We start from the raw sequence: 16,404 nt of genomic DNA, 5'->3' as shown, positions 1-16,404 counted from the left end.
AGGTCACACAGCCCCTAGTTTGAGAGCTTTGATTCAAACCCAGGCTCATCAGCTACAAAGCACTAACTACTCTTTGCTCGTTGGCTTTTCTCTGTCGTTGACAAAACGCTTTCCCAAATAGGAGCCTCGTGCACCATTGTCCAAGGAAGAGACAGGCAGGGCAAGTCACTGTTATTGACCTTCTTTCTGATTCTCAAACACGCCAGACACACTCACACCTCAGGGCTTGTGCATTCGTCTTTCCCTTTGTCTAGAATTCCCTTCCTCCTGACTTTGTCACAGCTGGCAAGCCTCTCAGCACAGGCGGCCCCTCCAGTGAGGGGTGCCCTGCCACTCTGGCCTAACTCCCCCTGACCCCACTCGCTGCCCTGTCTCGTCTCCTTCACAGCATTCATCACTACTGGAATTTCACCGATGACTTCGTGAAAGTGCGCTGGAATCAGAAAACTCGCCGATTTTGTTCATTCCTGATTTCCTGTCCCCAGCACCGGGCCTAGCGCAGGTGCTCACGAGATTCCTGAGCGGTACATAAATGACGCTCAGAGGGTGAGGGGTTTGTTTGAGAAACTCTATTTATCGTCATGATACATACGTTCATACGGGACATTTTCTAGAACCTTGTTTCGGTGGGTGTGTTCTTTACTGACGGGTAGTCCACACGGTGAGGCGCAACTTTCTAGCATATGGTTCTCTGAGTAGTGACAAACGTATACAGTCGTGCAACTGCTGCGACAGTCATGATATAGAACCTTGCCAACATGCTAGAAAGTTCTCCTATGACCCTTTGCAGTCAGTCCCCAACCCCGGACCCCAGGCCCTGGCAACACAATGGATTCCGACTTTTCCATCGATGAAATCCTACAGCATGTAGCCTTTCGAGTTTGGCTTACTTCACTCTGTATCATTCATCCTTGGTGCGTTGGGTCTGGACCAGACCCAATCCCCACTACGCAGGCCAACATTACTCACCAGAGCCCAGCATGGCCAAAATGGGCCCATCTGGCCCAAATTACCCACCCCAGGACCCATGCTGGTGGGCGGGTGTGGCAAATTGGGTGATGGGCCCCAGCTGTGGGTGGCCTGGGCCCCACCCAGCCACTCGAAGCCACAGGACAAGTGGGGGACCAATGCATGTACTTAGGGAACTCCTGTCACTTGAGATGACCCCTAAGCTACCCTGAAGAAGTCCCTGGGCAGGGAGTCGGGGATCTAGCCCACTAGGTGGTGACCTTGGGCAAGCCTTCTGGGCCTCAGGGTGTCCACCTGCAAATGAGAGGCTCGGGGGACACGTGTGAGAAAGTCTCGTCTCAGGACTGAACTCGCTATTGGTCTGCCCGGAGCCGAAGCTCTGGGCCTGGGAGTCTGCATTTTGCACCAGGCTCCGGGAAGTCTGTGACTCGCCGGAGAGGGCAAGGGCAGCCTCAGTATAGCTCTGCCTCCCCTATCCCTCTGGGGCGCCGCGGCAGCCACACGTTAGCAATCCCAGGGAGCTGACAGAGGCGGGTGGGGAGCACCCCTGAAGCCAACCCATGGGGATGACAGTAGCCTGGCCCAGGGTGCAGGGAAGGGAGCAGATCCAAAACTTGTATTGGGATCGTAGTGGCCAGAACCCCCTAGAGGGTTGAGTGCAGCGGGTGAGAAAAAGAAGCATCAAGGATAAGGTCTGGGTTTGGGGCCATTTGCCACGGGAAAGGTGGGGGGAGGGAGGGGGAGTCGGGTAGGGACGCAGAGACAGGGCAGTGGGAGCTGAAGAACCAAGGGCTCCACGTTGGATATTTTTGCCTGAGATGCTTGTTGGAAGCCCACGTGGAGATGGCGAGTGGGTGGCACTTTGAGGGGAGAAGTGTGGTGGGAGGCGGAGCCGTGCAGTCAGCACATGACAGTCGTAGGACCAACAGGAGTCCCTGCACCCGGGCTCCTGATGCATTTGGGGCCCTGAACACTTTGGCATCTGGTCCTGGGTGAAGCTAATAGACCCCTTTTCAGAGAAACACTTTTAAATGTGTAAAATGAAAGCATAAGCACACCCAGTGATGTTGCCATTGTAACCAAAATAGCGAATATCAGGTCTGCTCTAGTGGTAGCATTATGCAGGGTGGGTTGGAGAACGTCCATCATTCTGAGGTCCTGATGCGCCAAACCAGTATTTAAGATGCTGCAACAGGGGCGCCTGGGTGACTCAGTTGGTTAAGCGTCTGACTTTGGCTTCGGTCATGATCTCAGAGTCATGAGATTGAGCCCTGCGTAGGGCTCCCTGTCAGTGGAGAGCCTGCTTCTTCCTCTCCCTCTGCCCCTCCCCCCACCACTCATGCTCACACACTCTGTCTCAAATAAATAAATAAAATCTTTTTAAAAAAAGACAGTCTAATATTTGCACTGTGGTATGGAAATAGTGGTGATTTCTACTGGTGATGAAGTCGCGGGATTAGCTAATGGCGCTATGGTTTGCGGCCTCCACTCAAAATTGAAGGAAACGCCGAACTTTACTTAAAGGTTATTGAACCAAAGAGTGTTTTCTCACCCAAGTTCATGGACGCCCTGAATTCTCTTTGCAGACCCTGTGGTCCCCACTATGGACCCCTGACCTAGGGAGAGAACGTACAGAGAGACAAGGGCCCAGAACTGGGCCGAGAGCCCCCTGACATGTAGGAGCCTGGTGAAGAAGGAGGCAGAGAGGGGTGACCATGGGTAGGAGAACAACTAGGAGAAGGAGCATCTGGGAAGTGCTTCCAGAACTTGGGAGTAGCCATCTGCCCTGCGTGCTGCTGAGCGGGACAGTAAGAGGACATGGAAGGGTCCCTGGGCCTCCCTTGTCTAGGAGATGATGACCAGGCAAGTTAAGGAGAGAAGGGGGTCCTCAGGGTTGGGGAGGCAGGCCAGGGAGCACAAGATTTATGTGTGTATGTGTGTATATATAGATATATTTTTTAAGGATTTATTTATTTATTTGAGAGAGTGAGCAGGGGGAGGGGCAGAGGGATAGGGAGAGAAGCAGACTGACTCCCTGCTGAGTGCAAAGACTGATTGTTGGGGGGGGGGGGGCGTCTCACCATCCTGAGATCATGACCTGAGCTGAAACCAGGAGTCAGGTCAGATGCTCAAGCCACTGAGCGGCCCAAAAGCGCTCCAGTGTGGGTTATACGTTTTTCTTGAACGTGGTAAATACACAGACTTTCTTATATCCTTCCTTGTGCTTGTTTGTATGTGCTCAGTACACCATAATAATACTGGTAATGTTTTTAGAGGCGGGGGTGAGGATGGAGGTGAGAAACTGGAGGCAACTTGAAGAAGTTTTGCTGTTGAGGGGACCAGGGAAATCAGAGGCACAGCTGGGGGGACTGCGGAGTCAAGAATTTGTTTTTGATAGAAGCGGCTGGTGCATGTTTGTCTGTTACAGGGGACAGCGGTGCGGGGGGCTGATGGGGCAGGGGAGGAAGGAAGGGGCCACAGGACAAAGACCTGAGAAGCTCCGATGAGCCTGTCCCCTGGTCCTCAGTCCCTTTTGTGACTGCGCCCCCCCCAGGAGTTCTCACACTTGAGAAACCATCAGATTCACCGGGATGGCTGGGCGCCACCCCAGAATTTCTGATTCAGTAGGTCTGGGTGGGACCTAGAAATCTGCATTTTTAACAAGCTCCCCGGTGTGACTGCTGCGGGGTACACACTTTGAGAATCACTGCGGTAGTCAGTACCGGCACCGCTCACATGCGCCCCCTCCAGGATCTGATGTTGCACTACAAGGGAACACGGGCCTTGAAAAGCAGGGGTGGGAGGAAGGGATGGGAGCAGACTGTTAAGACAGAAGAGGGGAGGGGTGCCCTGGTGGCATAATCCATTAAACATCCGACTGTTGGTTTCCGCTCAGATCGTGATCTCAGGTCCCTGAGATGGAGCCCGGCCTCGAGCCCCATGTCAGGCTTCAGACTCAGTGTGGAGTCCACTTGAGATTCTCTCTCCCTTTGCCTCTGCCCCTCCCGCTTGTGCGCGCGCTCTCTCTCTCTCTCAAATAAATAGATCTTAAAAAAAAAAAAAAAAAAAGATGGCAGAGGGGAGAAGAGACCAAGGAGGAAAGAGCTAGAGCCTGGCCCCCAGCCAAGGTCATCACCTCTCCCTGGGGAGTGCCGGTCTTCCCAGGGACCCTGGGAGCTGCCCTGTCTGTCAGACCTCCTGGAAGACTGAGCAAGAGGGCAAGGGAAGGAGCCAGGGCCAGGGGGTGGGGGTGATGGCCAGAGGCCAGCATGTGTGCAGAATGGAGAGGGATTGGCCGAGGGGCACCGGCTCTCTGCCTGCGGGCACTGAGCCCTGAGAACACACTGTTCACCTTTGCAACTTGATCCTGGTCTCATGCCAGACCGGCTTCAACTGCTCTTGGGAAAGAGAGCAGCACTGTCAAAGATATGAATGTTAGCTCGTGGGATCCCAGAACATCTGAGCTGAGAGAACCCTTGGAGACTGTCCGGCAGATGGAGGGGAGCAGAAAATAAAAGTCCAAGCTGGGTGAATAGACCTGCAAACTCTTGTAATGGGCATGACACTAGGAGCTCTTCTCTGACCCTTGCTGCTCCCTGCTTTTCCATCAATTCATTGAACACATATGTATTGAGTACCTACTGGGCGCTAAGCATTGTGCTAGATACAGAGATAAAGGGGTAAGACCCAGTCTCTAGCTTCATGGAATTGACATTCCAATGGTAAAACAGACAATAGACAGATAAATATGTAATATAAACTTGGGGAGTGATAAGTGGTAGGAAGACACCTGAAATGACATGAGGGAGTGAGCCATGTAGATGGGGGTGGGAGGGAGGGAATTTCCAGGCAGAGGGAACAGTATGTGCAAAGGCCCTGAGGTAGGTGTGTGCTTGCTTTGCTGGAGGGCTGTCTCAGAGGCCATTGCATCTGGAGCAGAGTGTGGGAGAGGACTGGGAGAGGAAATCAGAGTGGGAGCAGAAGGCCAGGTCATGGAGGGAAGACTTTGCCTTTTCCTGTAAGATAGGAATTCTGGGACGGTTTCTTTCTAGCAGAGGAGGAATTTGATTTGACTTAGGTTTAACAAGATCCCTCGGGCTGCTGAGTGGAGGATGCACTGTGCATGGGACAAGGATGGAGGCAAAGAACCCAGGGAGGAAGCTACTGGAATAGTCCAGGTGAGAGGTAATGGTGGCCTGGCCCGGCAGGGAGGCCTGTGCTCTTTGCTCTATGTCCTTCATGAAGACACAGGAAGGGACAGGAACCTTCCTCCAGCCCCTACCCATGACCCCAGCCCACGGTCTCCCCACAGCTAGAAAGGTACATCCAGATGAACTTGAGGTCAGAGCTGGCACAGGTCCAACAGCACATGGTCCAGAACCAGACAGCCACCATGCTGGAGCTAGGCACCAGCCTCCTGAACCAGACCACCGCCCAGACCCGCAAGCTGACTGACGTGGAGGCTCAGGTACGGAGGCCAAGCAGGTGGCGTTGAGGGGGGGGGGGAGGGGAAGGCTGTGGCCAGCAGGGCTGGCTTACAGCCTGGGTCATCTTGCCTTGACCTCTGTCTCTGGGTAAAGTCTGGGCCTCCTCTGGGCCTGTAACACCCTGGGGCCCTTCCCTGACGACCCTGTCACGAAACACTCGGACCACCAGGCCATGCCCCTGGGGGAGGGCCCTGGGCTAGGTTCTTCTGCCTCTGTGACTCCGGTGACTCCGGGTCTGGGCTGGGCACTGGGATGAGAGGCGGTAGCAGCACTCGGGGGTTCCGAGGGCTCCAGGGAAAGATGGTTCATAGAGAATTCATTCAACCTCACGGGGCCAGCAGCTCTGAGACAGGAGGCAGTGGGAGCAGCAGAAGGGGAGGGAGGGAACAAACAGGAAGGTGAGTACATGAATGGAACGACAAATAGGCAGGTGTCTGTCGAAGTCCTACTATGTGCCAGGCACGGTGGGAGGTGCCCGGTTCTATCTGAGAGCCACAAATGAAACAGACACGTGCCCCACCCTGTGCATCTTCCTTTCTAATGACCCCCAGGAGAACGAACGGGATAAATAACCCGCATATGTGAGAGGGTGAGAGTCTCAGGAGAAAACGGCAGCGACAGGAGGGAGGGAGTGTGCGCGAGGAGCGGTGAAGGGATGGCTTGCAAGTTTAGACAGGGAGTTCAGGAAGGCACTGCGGAGAAGGTAGGATCAGAGCCAGGCTCACCAGGAGGGCCTTCCGGAACAGGGAGAACAGCATGTGCAAAGGCCCAGCAGCAGGACCGTGCGGGCAAGCTCCAGGAACATCCAGGAGGTCAGTGCAGCCGGAGCGACCAGGGGGAGAGGGGTGGGCAAGGGTTCACAGAGGCCATGGGGACAGAGGACATCGCAGGGCGTTGTAGGCCATCATGAGGACTGGAACTTTTCCACTGCGTGTAGTGGGAACCACAGGGAGATTCTGAGCAGATGGGCCGCATTTTAAAAGGCTGCCTTGGACGGCACAGCAGAAGAAGGATTGTAGGGGACAAGGGTGGGGGCAGGGAGCCCTGTGAGGAGGGTAGCACAGAACACAGGGCAAGAGATGACGGAGACCAAGACCAGGGTGGGCCGGTGGCGGAGAGTGGAGAGTGGTCAGGTGCCCATTTGGAAGCCGGATCTGACAGGACCTGCCGGTAGATTGGATTGGAGCGGGAGGGGCTGGTCAAGGCAGGGTCCTCCTGGGGCACGAAGTGGCGCCTGCTGTGTGCAGTGACCGGGAAGAGCAAATTCAGGAGGCAGACCATAAACTCAGCTGAGCTGTGAGTGACTGAGTGAGTGAATAAGGAATGAATAAAGGAATGAACGACTATAGGAACGAACTGCTGGGAGGATGGAAATAGGTCAGCACATTGCTGGAACGGCAGAGCCCCTGGGCAGGCGGGCGGCTGCCAGGCGGGGCTCCTGCAGGGTCTGCGTCGCCCCCTTCCCCTTCCTATTTGCTGGGACAGGTCCTGAACCAGACATCCCGCATGGAGATCCAGCTGCTGGAGACTTCGCTGTCCACCAACAAGCTGGAGAAGCAGCTGCTACTGCAGGGCCATGAGCTCCACAGGCTGCAGGGCCGCAACAGGTGGGCACTGGTACCCTGGCACCAGCCGGGGCTGGGGGAGAGGGCCAGCCTGGGACCCAAGTCGGGTGGGACCCAGGGGGGACACCAGAGCCAGGACTGGGCTGGGGCTGGGGCTGGGGCCAGGGTTGGAAGCCGTATTTGGGCTAGTGCCTGGGACAGGGGCTGGGGCTAGAGCTGGGGCCCCAGATTAGGACTGAAGGGAGGGACCATTTGGGGGGCTCAGGTGGAGGCAGAGCTGGGGGTAAGGACTGAAACCAGGGCTGGAGTCCAGACTCAAGCTGGGAGGGAAGGTGGGCCCTGGGGCTGGGCTGGGGGCCAGACAGGCACCCCTGGGTGGAGACAGGAGACAGACATTTCCCCAGGGTCTCGGGACACCCTGATTCTTTCTCCATTCTTTCTTTTTTTTCTTTCCTCCTTTCTTTCTTTCTTTCTTTCTTTCTTTCTTTCTTTCTTCCTTCCTTCCTTCCTTCCTTCCTTCCTTCCTTCCTTTTAGAAATTTTTAACAGCTTTATTGAGCTATAGTTTACATGCTGTACAATTCACCCTGTAAATTTTTATTTGATTTACTTATTTGTAAATAAGTAAATCAGATCTTGTCCACTGATTCCCTCTCCCAGAAGCAACCACATTGCCAGCTTCTCGTCTACACTGGCTGAGAGTCTCAGCATTTGTAAGCAAATACCCTTGGGAGGAACACCCTGCAAATTACAAAGAATGAAAGAGTCATGGGGTACAGATAAGGCAGAGAAATGGACATCTGAGGCTGATTTCATCTTGGTTTCGAGCTGAGTGGAGGAAAACTGTCAAGGTCAGGGTGCTGGAGGAGGCAAAGCCTACACACCAAAGCAGCCAGGGGCCTGTGTACGGGGCAGGGGGAGGGGGATGTTATTGTTGCTCACGTGCTGGGTCAAGATAAGGCCGTCGGGTCCACCCAGCTCCCTCTGATCTGCGGGCAGCTAATGATAGTTTGTCCACCCTCTTATTCTTATGCTCCCACCCCGAGCTGGGGAAGGGCAGGGACGGGGACAGCCTGAATTGGCACCAGGTGCCTTGAAGTCAGTGAAGACGGAGGATGTCCTCAGTAAGCACTTGGCCCATGCAGACAGCTAAAATTCTAGAATTCTAGAGTGTACCCCAATTTTTTCTCTTCCTCCGGCAGAATTCGGGGCTCAGGGGAAATTCCTTCTGCCCTGACTAGACTCGTTCTAGTCTGGAGAATGGGTTGGCATAACCTCATAGATCAGAGAATGTCTCCTTCCTATCCAATCCCTCAGCCACGCCCCACCCACAGCACAGGTAACCCCTCTTCCTAGCTTCTTGTCCTCTTCCATTCATTCAACCAATAATTGTTTTTTGAGCTCTTAACCACATGTGAGACACTGTTCTACACACCGGGGTTACAGAAGTGAGCACATAGACAGAAATCCTTATCCCCCAGCAGACATTCTATAAGCTGACATTTGGGGGTTTCCTATGAGTATGTAAATATGTGTGCCTAGGCCTCTTTTTGCCCTTCTTGAACCCAAATGGAGCAGACGGCTCTTCTGCCCCCCTTTTTTCCAAGTATCCTGGAAACTGTTCCATAATTGCACGATGCACTTGCCCACTCTTTTCTCTAACTGCTGCGTGTTCCACCCTATGGCTGTGCCCACACTTATATCCCCAGCCCCCAATTAATGGGTATTAAGGTTGTTTCCTGTCTCTTACTCCTGTTCAATGCGAAGCCCCCAACAATGTCCCCATACCTCCTTGCACACGCGCCGGAGCAAGCCAGGATAAAATGCCAAAGTGGAAGAGTTGAGTCAAAAGCTTTTTGCTTTTTCTAAAACTCTTCAAAAAAAAAAAAAGAAAGAAAGAAAGAAAGAAAGAAAGAAAAGAAAAACTCTATGACAAATATGCTCCGTGTTTAGTATATCACCAGACAACAGAGACCTATAAAACGAAAGGGAAAGCGGGTTCCCTCCAGCCTCCTCCATCTTCCTCCCTCCCAGTCTCCCTCCTCCGGGACCCGCTGGGAAAGAGGAGCCCCACTTAGCGAATTGTCTTCACTTTATCTATGAGTTCAGGCAGCGCCGTGTCCTTCCACGTGTCTTTCCATGCCTTTCCTATCAGCTCACCGGGTTCCCGCTCCATTTTTTCTTTCTCTTGTTTTGTCTTCGCACACGTGCGACTGGACTGGAGGCACCGAGGTGCCGGCGCAGTTGTCTCCACGTCCCGGGCATCCTTCCAATTCCGTGCAAATGCGCTCTGCCTCCTTGCTCTTCGTGGTTCCAGAACATTTCCAGGGACACGGAAAGAAAACAGACTCAGCCAGCTCTGGCTGTTGGACATTAAGCTGTTTCGCTTTTCTCTAGTATAACCAGTCTCCCAAGGGGCACTCTCCAGCCTGCTCCCTGGAGGTTATCTCCTGAGAGCGGACTGCTAGGTCAAAGGGCAGGCATACTGGGGATTTGTAACGATTTCCTGGCTGCCAGCAAGTCCTCCCACCCGCACCTCTTTCTTCTGTGCACCCCAATCCATCTTCCTCCAGAGCTGGGTATCTCTCTCCTCCCCTCCTCACTCTCTGCCACCGGTGGGCACGTCCCCCCCCCCAAGCTGTGCAACCCCGGGCAGGACGCTCTACCTCTCTGAGCCTCGGCGTGGATCTGTTCCGCGGGGTGCCCCCTGGGCCCCAGGGGCTAGCGCGCGAGTGTGGCTGCGCGACGGGTACAGCGGGCTGACGCGTGCGCCCCCCGCCCCGCAGCGCGCTGGAGACGCGGGTGCAGGCCCTGGAGACGCAGCAGCAGGCGGAGCTGGCTTCCCTCCGAGGCGAGAAGGAGCGGCTGCGGCGTCTGCTGGGCCGTCAGAGCGGCGCCCTGGCGGGCCTCGAGCGCAGCCTGCGCGCTGCCAGCAGCAACTCCAGTCTCCTGCAGCGCCAGCAGCGTCAGCTGCTGGAGTCTGTGCAGCGCCTGGTGCGCGTCGTGGCCCAGGAGCCGGGTGAGCGAGCGGGGTCCCTGGGGCGGTGCGGGAGGAGGGCAGGGGAGGGGAGGGAGACCCCGCTTACCCTCACGGCTCGCTCCCACCCACCACCTCGGAAGCCACTGACGGCGGGGGCGGGGGGGGGGGGGGCGGCCCGGCCCCTCTCCCAACACCTGTAAAACAGAAACAACAACAATCAATAATAATGGTGAGGATGAGAGTCCCGGGAGGAACCAATCCAGACTCTACCCCCTGACTCCATGAGTGACCTTGGGCATGCCCCGTCCCTCTCTTGGCCTCAGTTTCCCCATCTGTTTAACGGAAGTGAGGCTAATAAGGATGCCACGAGCCCAGACTGAACAGTTTGGGTTCCAGGATCCACACGCTCCATCTCCCTTGCTCAGACTTGCCCCACCCCTCCTCTGGCCTCAGTTTCCTTATCTATAGAACGGAGAGGTTAGACTCACCGTTCCCCAAGGACTTCTCTCACCCTGTCGCCCTTGTCCCTAAGCCCAGGAGGGCCAAACAGAAGTGAGGAAGCATCTTTGGTCCTAGCTTCTGAGAAGGGAGAACAATGCCTGGGTCCCTCTCCCCAACTCTCACTGACTCCTTCTGGTGAGGCCCACTTGGGGTGGCCAAGGCATTGCTGGTTTTGGCTTAAAACACTCAGTCAGCAAAACCCTTATTGAGCACCCACTGTGTGCCAGGCCCAGTGCCGGGTGCTGGGGATGCAGCAGTGGACAGCGTAGTCTTGCAAAAACACCCACCTGCCCTTCTCTGGGTCTCTAAGGGAAGAAGGAGGAAATGCTTATTTTTGAATACCTACTATGTGTCACTATGTGCTAGCAGTGTTCTTGAAATTTCCAGGCCACAGAAGGCCTGAAAGGCTGTGCCGAGGAGAGAGCACATGAACCTGGGGACAGCCAGGAGCCACACGACGGTTTTGCACCCAGTGGGACTATGTTTTAGGAAGCTCAATTGGAACAGGGCAGTGGAGAATGGCTGGGTGAGAGAAAGAGCTAAGAAGGGCTTTCTACTCCTGCTGGATCGCCATAGCAGGAGGCTGGGAAGTCTTTAAGGCACAGGGAATCAGGCAATAGTGATGGGTTCCAGGCACTATGGCTGGCAGTGATTGGGGGCCAGAGAATGGCACCACGGCTCTGTCTAAGTCGGGCAGGCCCTGCTGGGTTAAGGGATTTGAGGCCCCAAGGAAGCCACAGGCAGGAGAAGTGGATACCTTCCAAACCATGAGATACAGAATGACCCAAACCCATCACTGGCTTGTGCGTAGCCCTGGCATGGAAGCCGCCTAAATGAGTCCCATGTGTGGGTGTATTGTAGCTCAGCCCCAGATGCAGGCCCCGACCCAAGGCCTCTCCGCACAGACTCACCGCTAGCCCAGGCTCCAGCTGTGACCCAGGGTCTGCTCGCCAGTCTGGGGAGAAGGCTGCGTTGGGCACCTTGCCTCAGGCACCTTTTGCCCCAACACCCAGTCCCTCTTGCCCCATGTCACCAGAGAAGGGCACTGTGGAGTTGTGCGTCTGGGCCAAGGCTCTAAGGCTCTCGGATGACCTAGAGAGCAGAAAGGCTCTGCCCGTGCCCCCAGCTAAGGGCCCTTGAGTCAGTTACCTTACTCCTGGGCCTTGGTTTCCTGGTCTATAAAAGGGGGGCAAGACCTCCTTGGAGTTCAGACCCCAACTACCTCTCCTGGAAGACTCTAGCAGCCTCATCCTTGGCCTTCTTGCTTTGAGTCTCATCCCCTCCAGTCCCTGTTCCACACTCTGGCCAGAGCATTCCTCTTCGGCACAGCCTGGGCTCCTCATCCTGGCCTGCAAGGCTGACCTGGCCCCTGCGGAAACTCAGCCTCATCGCTCCTTCCTTGGTGACCCTGCCCGTGGCAGCTTTGACCTACTTCTGTCAAGTTCATCAGACAGCCAGAGCTCTCTCTGGCCGCTCAGCTCTGCTCTCATGGGTGGTGGGTCATTTCCTTCCCTGGCCTCCACCACTTCCCCTCACTGCACCGTCCTCTGCACACACCAGGACTGTTCCCACCTTGGAGCCCTTGCACTTGCTGTTCCCTCTGCCTGGAACAATTTCCCCTTCTCCTAGGTGGCACCTGCTCCTTATCCAGATCCCAGCTCACAGTCACCTCCTCTAGGAAACCTTCCCAGGTCTGATACCTCTTCCTGTCCCCGGCACCTCTCAGCCCAGAAGCCGGCAGGAAGTAGTGCGCACCCGGCCCCCTCCCTCTCTCCTTCGCTTACCTCCAATTGCTTTTGCTTTGTCCCATCGCAGCCTCTGTGAGGGCAGCTGAGCAGGTGTTCCAGGACTGTGCAGAGATCCAGCGCTTCGGGGCCAATGTCAGTGGCATCTACACCATCCATGTGGCCAATATGACGGAGCCCAGGAAGGTTAGGGGACCGCCTGGGGGCTGAGGCTATCTGAGGGTGTTGAACCGAGGGCGTCCCTGGCAGGCCACCCCTCATCAGCTTCCGGCCTTATCCAACATCTGAGATATCAGAGAAGGTGGGGTGACCAGAGGTCCGAATGTGGGGGTAAAGCAGAAGTTCCCGGAGTTGGGGTGCATCCTTCTCCTGCAGCTTCTCCAGAGATGCTTTCAGTTAGAATGGCAGAAAACAGTTCCGTGTTGTGTAAGGTAATGCTAGCTGATTCAGCAAATCAACCCTGAAAATCCAGGGGCTTAACACAGAGAAGTTTCTTTCTTTTTTTTTTTTTTTTTTTTTTGAAGATTTTATTTATTTGTCAGAGAGATAGAGACCACAAGCAGGGGGAGCAGCAGGCGAGAGGGAGAAGCAGGCTCCCCACTGAGCAGGGAGCCCGATGCAGGACTCAATCCCAGGACCCTGGGATCATGACCTGAGCCAAAGGCAGATGTTTAACTGACTGAGCCACCCAGGCGCCCCAAAAGAAGTTTATTTCTAATTAACATATACTCCTGTTGAATGCAGGTGTTGGGCTCTGCTCCATGTGGGAAATTAGGGACCAGGGCTGATAGAGATCCCACCATCTCCAGTGAGGGTTTCCAAGGTTGCCCTGGGCTTTGAGAACACGTTATCGGATAGATCAGGGGTCAAGGGAGAGCGTGGCTATCAGGAGGGAGGGTTTGGGGGCCAGTCCCAGAAGTGAAAGAGTATGGGGAACAACTAGCCAGTCTTCACAACTCCTAATTCCCTGTTCGATTTCCTTTGTATTCCTGTATCGGTTTGTCTCCAGACCGTCTTTAACGCTTCACACACACCTGCTCCACTCCTCCATTGACGCAGACATCAGGCCCTCACTTTCTACCCAGAATTGCACGTTTTCTTTGTATTTATTTTTATAATTACCTGAATAAAAACGAGTGTTAGAGTTTTCAATTTATGATACTGGTAAGATTTCCTTTCAAAATACAGTTAATCTAAGTATTTAAGGTTTTTAAAAGGACATGACTTTTTAAGTAAATACCCTACATGAAATTAAGTCAATTCAGCTATGGTGGAATTCTGAGAGGCCAAAGTTCTGGGATCATACCTCTGCTTTACTTCAGTCTTGCTTGCCTTGAGCAAGTCCCTTCTCTCTGGACCCCAGTTTCCCTTCCTGCACCCTCTGCTAGTTCCACAACAAATGCCACTGTCTTCTCTCCCTGAGCTGGCCTTTACCTTGTCAGAGCTGATTCCTCCACTGGAGGTGCCATTCCCCTTGCCTGCCTGTCAGGCACATGCCAAGGCCCTGTTCTAATGCTACCTCCTCTGAGAAGCCTCCCAGGGTTGACCAGTGACTCCTTCTTAGGAGCTCTCCTTGTAGCTACCCAAATGTTCATAATCAATTGTCTGCCTACCCTATCATACCCCTTCCAGACCAAGCCAGCCCTGAGGGTTGATTTATTTCTGATTTGTCTCTGTCATCTAGTATGGGACCAGGGACCAAGTGTGTCCTCACTGAACACTGAACATATACTGAACTGGCTGGAAAAATGATATGTGAACAAAGATTAGGCTGAAAGAGGAGATTATGATGGATGGCAAGCTCTTTGAGAGAAAGACTCTTTCTGTCTTATCCAGATTGGCATCCCTGTGCCATGAATGGAGCTTTGTATGTAGGAGGTGCTCAGAAAACATGTCTGCTGAACGTAATAACATTTCCTGAGTCTACACTGTGTGCCAAGAGTGTTACATCTCTCGGCTTTTAATCCTTACACAACCTCACAATAACAGCAAGGGAAAAGCCTCCACTTAGTGAGTTCCTGGTATGCCCAGGCTCTGTTCTTTAGATGGCTCAGCTTACATAGTTCTCGCATCAAGCCAATTTGCAGGTGAGAAACTGAGGCACAAAGAGGTTAAGGTTTTAATACTTTGCATTTTATGAATGAGGAAAGGAAGGCTCTGAGGGGGCACCACTTGCCCACGACTTTAGAGAAAGGATGACAGTAAGTGGGAAGTATGAACCTGGATACTTCTGACACCCTTGACCACCAGGCTCACTTGTTGCTCTGTAAGAATGTCGGCCAACTCAAAATTGGACTGGCCCAGACCTGCTTCTGACAGCTTCTGGGGGCTTCCAATTCCCTCCCCCACCACCACCCAATTCCTTCCAGGTGTTCTGTGACATGGAGGCCAATGGAGGCGGGTGGACTCTTATCCAGCGCCGGGAGAATGGCAGTGTGAACTTCCAGAGGAACTGGAGAGATTACAAACAGGTAACACTGCTGCCCCAGGAAACGGCTCTTCAGCCCTGAAACCTGGTGGATCATAGAGAGGGCACCGGTTTGCCCTCGACCCTTCCCAGAAAAAAATCAACCCACTAAAACCAACCACCTTCAAACAGATTTTCCCAGGGCACATTCACTGTCAGGGACTCCATCACCGGAAATCGAACCTTCTTTTTGCAAGTTCTGACACATATCCTAGGAATACAAGTTTAACTTCATTTTTTTATTTATGGAAAGATTATATATACATATTGCTTAAACTTTTTTTAAGAATACAAAAAAATGGAGCAGAGGAAATAATCTCCCCTGCCCACCCCTGGCTGCGTTGCTTAAACGAATGTCCTTGTCTTTGCACACATTAATCTAATCACATTTGCAGGAGAGATTCTTTAACATGGAATTGCTGGCTCAAAGACCCATGCGTTTAACAAGATGAGATGTAATGCTGGATTATCTTCCAATCTGTTAGTTATATTTTGAATAAAGGATTTTTGGCAAGCTGACTTAAAAGCTCTTAAAGTTTCCACAAGCAAAAGAAATAGAAAAAGATACGTGGAAATGCAATGATATCATTAGTTGTGTCTGCTTACTGTTCATTTGATAAATACTTAAAAAAAAATACCAAATTAAGATAGGAGTGTTCTTGAGCCAGTTGGGTTTTAAACAATTATTGAAATGGCAAAAAAAGAAAGAGGATACTCAGATGCAGAAATACACAAGAGCCCTGAATATTGATCATTAGGCTGATCAGCAGCGCCTGTGGCTAAAATGGGTAGTGGGGCTTAGGTGCCCCTGTCCTTGGTGCTGAATTGTTGCTCTGGCCGAGGCCATTGGTTTCTCCTCACCCTGGGACACTGGTGACACCTAACGTGCTCAGCTTTGCATTTCTATGTTGCTGAAATCTTGCAGCAGCTGCCATGTCACTGAACAAAGTTTGCTGTACAATTTATGCAGCTGATTAAAATCTTTAATTTTTTATTGAGGTTCTACAGACAACCCGCTAAGTACACAAGTCTTAGGCCTAAGATATTCAGTGGATTTTCACATAGGTATTCACCCATGTGATCATCATTCAAAGCTAGGTATTCAACACTGCTGGCCCCACAGAAGCCCTCCCTGTGCCCCCCAGTGCCTCTGTGTGTCCCAGTCCATACTCCCCCCAAAGGTAGTTGCTATTCTGACTTCTATGACCACAGATTCATTTTGCTTGTTCTTAAACTCCGTAGAAATGTGATTTCAATTATTTTTAACAGAATTTTACACTTAGAAAAGTCTTCGTCCCTTTGCCCCAGGAGGTGGGGAACTCCCATCCCTAGGCCTGCCTACACTGTCCTTTATGGACTTAATCATTAGGCAAAGTGGTTTTGGATTAAGTGGTGTTGGAGCCTGGCCCAGCCCAACTCCTCAGCCAGGGGTGCAGCCTCCCATCCCAGCATGACACCCACTCCTACCCTTCACTCTCCACAGGGCTTCGGTGACCTGGCCGGGGAGCACTGGTTGGGCAACGAGGTCGTGCACCAGCTCACCAGCAGGGCTGCCTACTCTCTGCGCGTGGAGCTGCAAGACTGGGAGGGCAACGAGGCCTACGCCCAGTATGAGCATTTCCAGCTGGGCAGCGAGGGGCAGCTGTACAGGTGGGCTCGGGGCCCAGGCTGGTGGGTGGGCCAGGGTCCCG

At 53.3% G+C, this 16,404-nt stretch overlaps 1 protein-coding gene across 4 annotated transcripts in view; it reads left to right on the top strand.

Moving 5' to 3' along the window:
• Positions 1 to 16,404, top strand: part of ANGPT4 (angiopoietin 4) — a 42,888-nt gene that overhangs the window by 19,102 nt on the left and 7,382 nt on the right. For 3 of the 4 annotated variants that reach the window (XM_087853705.1, XM_087853707.1, XM_087853706.1), the window contains exons 2-8: positions 5,282 to 5,437; positions 6,203 to 6,268; positions 6,942 to 7,063; positions 9,807 to 10,039; positions 12,317 to 12,432; positions 14,616 to 14,717; positions 16,197 to 16,363. In XM_087853705.1, the coding sequence (XP_087709831.1) occupies positions 5,282 to 5,437; positions 6,203 to 6,268; positions 6,942 to 7,063; positions 9,807 to 10,039; positions 12,317 to 12,432; positions 14,616 to 14,717; positions 16,197 to 16,363 (962 nt within the window). The remainder of the gene's footprint in view (positions 1 to 5,281; positions 5,438 to 6,202; positions 6,269 to 6,941; positions 7,064 to 9,806; positions 10,040 to 12,316; positions 12,433 to 14,615; positions 14,718 to 16,196; positions 16,364 to 16,404) is intronic. The other variant, XM_045807609.2, reaches the window with a different exon arrangement.

The sequence above is a fragment of the Ursus americanus genome, chromosome 22 (assembly GCF_024610735.1).
Source record: "Ursus americanus isolate L20-20 chromosome 22, mUrsAme1.1.p, whole genome shotgun sequence".
NCBI classification, from domain to species: Eukaryota; Metazoa; Chordata; class Mammalia; order Carnivora; family Ursidae; genus Ursus; species Ursus americanus.
Note: the sequence above shows the minus strand (reverse complement) of the source record. Positions and strands in the feature narration are given on the sequence as shown.